This window comes from Engraulis encrasicolus, chromosome 18, assembly GCF_034702125.1.
Source record: "Engraulis encrasicolus isolate BLACKSEA-1 chromosome 18, IST_EnEncr_1.0, whole genome shotgun sequence".
Classification (NCBI taxonomy): Eukaryota; Metazoa; Chordata; class Actinopteri; order Clupeiformes; family Engraulidae; genus Engraulis; species Engraulis encrasicolus.
Window position 1 is genome coordinate 51032205 of NC_085874.1, and position 10000 is coordinate 51042204.

The 10000-nt window shown below is 44.4% G+C and overlaps 1 protein-coding gene across 1 annotated transcript in view; it reads left to right on the forward strand.

Moving 5' to 3' along the window:
* Positions 1-10000, forward strand: part of LOC134468296 (gephyrin-like) — a 143254-nt gene that overhangs the window by 40311 nt on the left and 92943 nt on the right. The window contains exons 6-7 of the mRNA XM_063222236.1: positions 2963-3029; positions 8926-9198. Coding sequence (XP_063078306.1) covers positions 2963-3029; positions 8926-9198 — 340 coding nt within the window. The remainder of the gene's footprint in view (positions 1-2962; positions 3030-8925; positions 9199-10000) is intronic.

Sequence of the window (10000 nt, forward strand, 5' to 3'; positions counted from 1 at the left end):
TCACAATTTTGGGGGCAAAGTGGTTGAGGCTCTAAAAGCGCTCTGTTTACTCTGCTTATGCCTAACGGCAGCCTTGTGCACAGCCTTTAATATCAATTTGATATTTTAATCTGCTCTGTATCGCATCGTATCGTACCGAATCGCACTGCATCGCATGGCATTATAATTGTATCGCGCCATATCGAACTGCATCGCAGTAGGTAGGAGAATCGTATCGCATCTTATCACTGGTAATTTCATGAATCGTGAATGTATCGTATCGTTGCCATGTGTATCGAGATGCATATCGTATCGCTTTGATGATGAAGATTCCCATCCCTAACACACACACACACACACACACACACACACACACACACACACACACACACACACACACACACATGCTGTCAAGGTAACTCACACACACACACACACACACACACACACACACACACACACACACACACACACACACACACACACACACACACACACACACACACACACACACACATGCTGTCCAGGTAACACACACACACACACACACACACATGCTGTCAAGGTGAGTACATATACACACACACACACACACACACACACACACACACACACACACACACACACACACACACACACACACACACACACACACACACACACACACACACACACACACACAAACAAACACATTCTGTCAAGGTAACACACACACACACACACACACACACACACACACACACACACACACACACACACACACACACACACACACACACATGCTGTCAAGGTAACACACACACACACACACACACACACACACACACACACACACACACACACACACACACACACACACACACACACACACACACACACATTGCAATTTGTTTTAGCAAAACTGTGCTTTTAACCTGCTAATTGAACCTTCATAATTCACCTTACTGGTGCAATGTGCAATTCATGAAGACTGGCCAACAGTCTGGTCGACTTGAGCCATGACACTTCCCACACTAAAATGACAGGTGTTTCCATTATTTTGTCTAACCCCTGTACATTCTTATCTATCACACCCCACCCCCCACCCCAACACACACGCATGATTATGCTTTGTCATTGTTGCTAGTCCTTAACCCTGTGAGACCTGAACCATGAAAGCAATGAGAGAAAATTCTATTTTTTTGGAATTTGCTTCAATATTGGTCCCTTATAAGAAATGTAAAAAAAAAAAATCAAAATTTTGTTAAGGTCACTGAGATATTTAATGCATCATATATGATGCATCAGGCTTTAATGGGTCAGGATTTCAGGATTTCATGACCATTGAAAAATGACTTTTAATGCATTTACATAAAAAAAAGTTGTCTGACAATTTAATTTGAGGATTATCTTTAAATATTTAGTGAGATCCTGCCATTTTTATAAAGCCTATGCTTGTTTTAGCAGGACAATATTTTACATTTCCCACAGCCTGGTTGGGTAATTTTTTAAAATCTATGTAAAAACATAGCTGACCTATTTATGAGTGTAATATAGATCATTATTCATTTTTGATGTGGAATTTGAATATATGGGTCCATTACTACAATTGGACCATTTCTCCATTCACTTCAATGCATTTTTTACGAGATCATAATTTCAACATTTTGCATTACATTTTCAAAATTGCAAGTAAAACCTGTTTCTTAAGGCAATATCTTCGTCTTGAAGTAAAACAACTTGTGTGTTTTGTTAAATGATCGTCGTGGTATGCTTTGTAAGTTTCCCTATGGCAAAATGCGTTGATGGCTGACTTCCTGCCACCGCCGGATGGTGCTTATTTGTTTCATCAGTTTTAGCACGATCTCTCTGCAACACGGTGTAAAAATATAAACTCTTCCTAGATTAATTGCACAAAGCAAGTGTTCAAATTAAAGGATGTAGAGTTATATTTCGGAAATTTGTACACAAACCCTTTGCAATTTGACGATATCTCAGCGTCGGTCAGGGAAACCGCTTCTACCCCATTTTTGCATTTTTCGCCGAGCTGTGGTCAACTTGTTGTTGACCGCTGCTCTCTTGTGACGGTTTCCGTGTATTGCAGGACGTTTGGAAATGACACGCAGGATGTTTTTGATATCTATTTTTTTTTGTGTCAGCGGGGAGAGGGCTTTGAATTTGATGAATTAAATATGATGCGTCCGGTACGATAGGGTTAAAATGAAGTATGTTTGACATTGTTAGTGCTGTGTCTGTATGCGTGCGTGCGTAACTGTGTCTGTGTGTACTATGTGTGTGAACTCAGCTGTGCTATTATCAGTGCTGTGTGTGTGCATGTGTGTGTGTAACTGTGTCTGTGTGTACTATGTGTCTGAACCTAGCTGTGCTATTATCAGTGCTGCGTGCGTGCGTGCGTGCGTGCGTGTGCATGTGTGTGTGTGTGTGAGCATGTGCATTGTGTGTGTGTGTGCCCGTGTTTATCGTGTGCGTGCATGCGTGTGCGTGTGCGTGTGTGTGTGTGTGTGTGCGCGCGTGCGCACTTGTGCATTGTGTGTGTGTGTGTGTGTGTGTGAGCATGTGCATTGTGTGTGTGTGTGTGTGTGTGTGTGTGCGCATGTGCATCGTGTGCGTTTGTGTGTGTGTGTGTGCGTGTGCATTGTGTGTGCGTGTTTGTGTGCACGCGTGTGTGCGTGTGTGTTTGTGGTGTGCGTGTGTGTTTGTGTTTGCCCTGAGTCATGTGACATTTGGAGGAGACAAAGTGATGCATCATGGGTAAATACCGAAAGGATCTCTCCAGGGTCAACTCTCACACACACACACCCCTCACACACAGCCCCTCTCTTCTCTCACACACTCCCCTCTCTCGTCTCTTTTTTGTGTTTGTGTGTGTGTGTGTGTGTGTGTGTGTGTGTGTGTGTGTGTGTGTGTGTGTGTGTGTGTGTGTGTGTGTGTGTGTGTGTGTGTGTGTGTGTGTGTGTGTGTGTGTGTGTGTTTGTCTTTGCAGACCAGTGTGCGGTATTCGGGGGAAAACACTCATCATCAACTTACCAGGGAGCAAGAAGGGCTCGCAGGTAACACACACACACACACATGCACTCACACACACACACACACACACACACACACACACACACACACACACACACACACACACACACACACACACACACACACACACACACATACACACACACACACACACACACACACACACACACACACACACACACACACACACACTAAACTGTTTAGTCAGATTCAGTGTCACGTCTTTCCTCAGGCAGGTAAGCAGGCAGCCATGAGAGGTCCAGCAGGAATCACTTGTTATTGGAGGTGAGAGGTGAGAAAGAGAGAAGAGAGAGGAGAGAAGAGAGAGGAGAGAGAAGAGAGAAGAGAGAAGAGAGGAGAGAGAAGAGAGAAGAGAGGAGAGAGAAGAGAAGAGTGGAGAAGAGAAGAGAGAGAAGAGAGGAGAGAGAGAGAGAGGAAGGAGAAGAGAAGAGAGAAGAGAGGAGAGAGGAGAGAGAAGAGAGAGGAGAGAAGAGAGAAGAGAGAGGAGAGAAGAGAGGAGAGAGAGGAGAGAGAAGAGAAGAGAGGAGAGAGGAGAGAGAAGAGAAGAGAGAGGAGAGAAGAGAGGAGAGAGAAAAGAGAAGAGAGGAGAGAGAAGAGAGAAGAGAGGAGAGAGGAGAGAGAAGAGAGAAGAGAGAGGAGAGAAGAGAGGAGAGAGAAGAGAGAAGAGAAGAGAGAAGAGAGAAGAGAGAAGAGAGAAGAGAGAAGAGAGAAGAGAGAAGAGCCCACAGGCCAAGAGGAGGTGAGAGAGAAGAGAGAAGAGAGAAGAGAGAAGAGAGAAGAGAGAAGAGAGAAGAGAGAAGAGAGAAGAGAGAAGTGAGAGGAGAGAAAAGAGAGGAGAGAAGAGAGGAGAGAAGAGAGAGGAGAGAAGAGAGAGGAGAGAGAGGAGAAGAGAGAGGAGAGAGGAGAGAAGAGAGAAGAGAGAAGAGAGAGGAGAGAAGAGAGAAGAGAGAAGAGAGAAGAGAGAAGAGAGAAGAGAGAAGAGAGGAGAGAGAAGAGAGAAGAGAGAGGAGAGAAGAGAGAGGAGAGAAGAGAGAAGAGAGAAGAGAGAAGAGAAGAGAGGAGAGAGAAGAGAGAAGAGAGAGAGAAGAGAGAAGAGAGGAGAGAGGAGAGAGAAGAGAGAAGGTGAGAGAGAAGAGAGAAGAGCCCACAGGCCAAGAGGAGGTGAGAGAGAAGAGAGAAGAGCCCACAGGCCAAGAGGAGGTGAGAGAGAAGAGAGAAGAGAGAAGAGAGAAGAGAGGAGAGAGAAGAGAGAGGAGAGAAGAGAGAAGAGAGGAGAGAGAAGAGAAGAGAGGAGAGAGAAAAGAGAAGAGAAGAGAGAAGAGAGGAGAGAGGAGAGAGAAGAGAGAGGAGAGAAGAGAGAAGAGAGGAGAGAGAAGAGAGAGAGAGGAGAGGAGAGAGAAGAGAGAAGAGGAGAGAGGAGAGAAGAGAGAAGAGGAGGTGAGAGAAGAGAGAAGAAGAGAGAAGAGAGAAGAGCCCACAGGCCAAGAGGAGGTGAGAGAGAAGAGAGAAGAGAGAAGAGAGAAGAGAGGAGGTGAGAGAGAAGAGAGAAGAGAGAAGAGAGAAGACCCCACAGGTCAAGAGGACGTGCTCTAAATGGAGCCTGATAAAGGAACCGTCCACCCTTTTGTGTTTTTTCAAATATTTGCAGTATTTCCAAGAATTAAACATTAATGTCTGTGTTTCTTCTTCCCAGTGTGCTCATTATTATTTATTGGGATTAGAATTATTATCACCCCTTCACATAATCACTGGTTGTAAGTACATTTGATGATGTTTTGTTTGGTTCTAATGCTACACTGTTAAACTGTTAAGCTAGCCAATGCACACACCTAGAGAAAAAAAATCCTATGTCTCCTCATATATTTCCTCCAGGGCTTAACTACATATGAGCAATATCCTGAAATGAGTTGTACTGTTCCTTGAAGGAGTGTATGCCATGGAGGACTAGACTCAAAACTTAAGAGTGTGTGGAAAACTGGACTAATTAGATTATTAACTTCGCAGTGACTGAATTATGAACATGTTGAACATTATGAACTTGTCAAAACTTCATTTACCATCTCCCACCCTAACCCAGACTGCCATGTACCGTCTCTCACCCTAACCCAGACTGTCCCATCTCACACCCTAAGATAACCCAGACTGTCCCATCTCCACCCTAACCCAGACTGTCCCATCTCCACCCTAACCCAGACTGTCCCATCTCCACCCTAACCCAGACTGTCCCATCTCCACCCTAACCCAGACTGTAACCCAGACTGGGCCATCTCCACCCTAATATAACCCAGACTGTAACCCAGACTGTGGCATCTCTCACCCTAATATAACCCAGACTGTAACCCAGACTGTGTCATCTACCACCCTAATATAACCCAGACTGTGCCATCTACCACCCTAATATGACCCAGACTGGTAGTGTTGTGTTGGGCTTGGTCTTTTATCTGAATGTGCAGAAGTTGTCTGTGGAGACAGTGCTGTCATGAGAGGCAAGGAGGCAGCAGCTTCACAATCTGTGAAATTGAATGTAGATTGAAATGCACTCGACATGGAGTTGTCCTAGATTGTATTTTGTGCTGTCTGCCAATGAGTATGGTTTGGATGTGAATCTAAACAACTCTGTTGCACAGTTGACCTTTCGGTGTCTTGCTTAGTGGATATAGTGCACCGTAGTGGTGTGTTGCTTAGTGGATATTCAGTGTAAATGTACTATAGTGCACTGTAGTGGTGTGTTGCTTAGTGGATATTCAGTGTAAATGTACTATAGCGCACTGTAGGAAGTGAACCATATAATCAGTGTAGACATGTTTAAATGTCAGGCGCTGCAATGCTTTAGGTCCTTAGCTGGACAACCTTTGGGCTCTCAGGGGCGACAACCAACTCAACTATGCAGAGTGCTCGGTCTGTGTGTGTGTGTGTGTGTGTGTGTGTGCGTGTGTGCGTGCATGCGTGTGTGCGTGCGTGCATGTGTTCGTGCATGTGTGTGTGCGTGCATGTGTGTGTGTGTGTGTGTACCCTTCTCTCCTGTGTTGTTAGCATGGGTTGTCCTTTAGTATGCATCACAGCACATCACATGGGTTATGTGCTCAGTAGATTTAAAACTTTAATGAAAATGAGCTTTGCAACAGAACAGATGTTCATGTGTATACAGTATGTGTAAAGGTCATGCAGAGGATCTCCTGCGATGAGAGCCACAGTAATACAGCTCCTCCGCCGTAGAAAACACTAACTGCATTATTCAAGTAGACGGAAGGGATCTGTCATGAGCCCAACCCCATTTTTAAATATCTAATGTCCTAAAATCCTTTAGACTGGCACCGTTATGTTCAGCTCATCCAACAATCACAGACCAATATGATAATAAGAGTTCTGGAATATTGCGCACCCGCTGTGTAATAAAAATATGCACATGATGTTTCAAAGTCATACATGCTATAATAACTAGGGAAATACATTTCAAGTGGAAAGAGAAGCGGACTTGAATTTCGTTGGACATTTCGTTGAGTTTCCTTACAGTTCATATCAGAATAAAAAAGTAATTAAATACATAAGGCCTAAATAAAATGTTAAAGTAATTTTATAAAAAAACGGCCTGAATAAAAAGTGGGAGAATAAGAGAGATCAGGGCTTTATAAAAGTGGGAGAAAAAGAGAGAAGTACAGTTAATATAAGAAAAGGCTGAATAAAAAATTTAATGAAATAAATAAGACCTGAATAAAAAGTGGGAGAATGAGAGAGATGGGGGCTTTAGGAGTTCATATAATGGAACTCTCTCCTGGGAAAGTAAATGTTAAGAGGAGAGAATAGTGCTGGGTATACACAAGTACAATGCAAATCAAGTGAGTTCAGAATAAATACCATGCAAATGAAGAGAGTTCAAAAGGGATTTGATCTATATTTGCTTTGCCGAAATCGACGTTGTGACACGTTCACTAAAATAATGCCCACACGCTAGTCAAAAAGTATGGTCTGTGAGGCTAAGTTTCACTAAATGAAAAAGGGCAAAAATAATTGCATTAAATAAATAAATAAATAAATGAAGCATGAATAAAGGTGGTTCATGTGGAGAAGATGGGGGCTTTAATGTAATGTGGAGAAGATAGGGGCTTTACGAGGGCATGTAATGAAACTGTCTCTTCGAAAAGCAAATGTTAAGCGACTGAAATAGGTTCTGTGAATACTCTAGTAAAAAAGTTAAAATAGTGAGCTCTAAGCGGATTACATCATCTTCTTGCATCGCAGCAAATTTCCGAAGCAAACATCGGACTCCTGTACTGTATAAATTGTGACATTGATCACTTTTGTCGACGAAGATTTGATATTCAGCCATTTCGTGCAATAACTTGATGGCAGATAGAAATGGACATTATTCATGTTTGTTTATTACCACAGTGTGAGTACTATTCAATATTGACCTCATGGTTTTACTAATGTGATAACAGCAGGCAGACTCCAATAGCAGGAACTGTTAGCTTAGCAGTTAGCTTAGCCCAGATGTCAAGCGTTTGTCCCATTGCCTCAAGGTCAGAGGTCAGCTCTGTAAACAAACAGGAGTGCTGTCACTTCCTGTCACTTCATCCTGCCATCAGTCTGCTGTTATGACTGGTATTTACAGGTTCTTAACAGGTTCTTTATTGTTATTTACAGGTTCTGTATTGTTATTTACAGGTTCTTAACAGGTTCTTTATTGTTATTTACAGGTTCTGTATTGTTATTTACAGGTTCTTCACGGGTTCTTTATTGTAATTTTGAGGTTCTGTATTGTTATTTACAGGTTCTTAACAGGTTCTTTATTGTTATTTACATGTTCTGTATTTTTATTTACAGGTTCTTCACGGGTTCTTTATTGTAATTTTGAGGTTCTCAGACTTCCTGCTATCGACCTGCTATGTATGTATGTACAGGTTCTCAGACATCACATCTACCGTAGATGGACGTTGAGTTTGATTGTCATTCAGGAATCTCATTTGAAAAGCTTTTTTTCACACACAGTACTTCCTCTCAACTTCTTCCAAGAGGCTACAGGTGTCAAATCCTGTGGTGTTTCGACCTGCTGCTATTGATTGATTGATTGATTTATATACCACATATCAGTCTTCTCCTTTACAGAAGCACTGTTCTTCCTGTGGTCTAACAAATCCATACATTATTTTACATTTTTCTCTTTTCTTTTTACAAATAATACAAACCCAACAGAAGACAAAAACACAAGACACACAAAGCAAAACAAAACAAACTCAAAAGAGGAAATGAGAACCTGTCACTCATAGGTTAACTGTTAGCATTCTTATTTAAGTGTAATGTGATATATTGTAATGTAATGTAATGTAATCGTTCCTCCTCCTCCTTCTCCTCCTCCTCTTCCTCCCCCTCCTCCTCCTCCTCCTCCTCCTCCTCTTCCTCCCCCTCCTCCTCCTCCTCCTCCTCCTCATCCTCTTCCTCCTCCTCCTCCTCCACTTCCTCCTCCCTCCTCCTCCTCCTCCTCCTCCTCCTCCTCCTCTTCCTCCCCCTCCTCCTCCTCCTCCTCCTCCTCTTCCTCCTCCTCTTCCTCCTCCTCCTCCTCCTCCTCTTCTTCCTCATCCTCCTCCTCCTCCTCCTCCTTCTCCTCCTCCTCTTCCTCCTCCTCCTCCTCCTCCTCCTTCTTCTCCTCCTCCTCCTCCTCCTCCTCCTCCTCCTCCTCCTCCAGGAGTGTTTCCACGCCATCAACCTGCTGTTATGATTCTTATTTAAGTGTAATGTAATGTAATGTAATGTAATATAATGTAATGTAATGTAATGTAATGTAATGTAATGTAATATACCGGTAATGTAATGTAATGTAATGTATTGTAATGTAATGTAATGTAATATATTGTAATGTATTGTAATGTAATGTAATGTAATATATTGTTCCTCCTCCAGGAGTGCTTCCACTTCATCCTGCCCGCTCTGCCGCACGCCATCGACCTGCTTCGTGACGCGGTGGTGCGGGTGAAGGAGGTGCCTAACGAGCTGGAGGACCTCCCCTCGCCCCCGCCGCCCCTCTCACCGCCTCCCGCCGGCTCCCCCTGCAGGCAGACGGAGGACAAGGGCGTGCAGTGCGAAGACGACGACGAGGAGAAGAAGGACAGCGGCGTGGCCTCCACCGAGGACAGTAGCTCCTCCCACATCACCGCAGCCTCCATCGCCGCCAAGGTTGGACAGGTATGTAAGGGTTAAAACCTCCTCGCACATCACCGCAGCCTCTAAACTGGGCAGGGAGGGGTTAACCACCGAGGACAGCAGCTCCTCCCACATCACCGCAGCCTCCATCGCAGTCAAGATCGGACAGGTACGTAAGGGTTAAACTGGCCAGGTAAGGGTTAAACTGGACAGGTGAGGTTGAAAATGCTCCTCCTCGCACAACACTGCGGCCTACGTATATCGCTGCCAAGGTGCATAGGTAAGGGTTAACCTGGCAGTTAAGGGTTAAATGGGGTATGTAAGGGTTCAACGGGACAGGGAAGGGTTAAACTGGACAGGTAAGGGTTAACCTGGATAGGTAAGGGTTAAACTGGACAGGTGAGGTTGAAAATGCTCCTCCTCGCACAACACTGCAGCCTATATCTCTGCCAAGGTGGGCAGGTAAGGGTTAACCTGGATAGGTAAGGGTTAAATGGGGTCCAGTAAGGGTTAAATGTTGCGGAGGAAGGGAGGACGGGAGTTCGCATATTGGAATCCACACTGACGCAGGATTTTGGCAGCGAGGCTACTACTGTAGCCATGGGCACCTGTGGTGCAGTGCCAGACATGAGCAGCGGGGGGCAGCGTTGCTCTGCCAAAGGGGAACGGGCCCAAACACTACAGGAGAACATTTCCAAAGGGGAACATGGCCAAAAAACGACAGGAGAATATTTCGGTCTACGCTTGGAGCCAGGCAGGGACAAAGGGGTCAGTTGTCCCAGGCCCAGGGAGAGAGGGGCCCCGGAATTGGGACCCTAATTACAGAGCATTTATT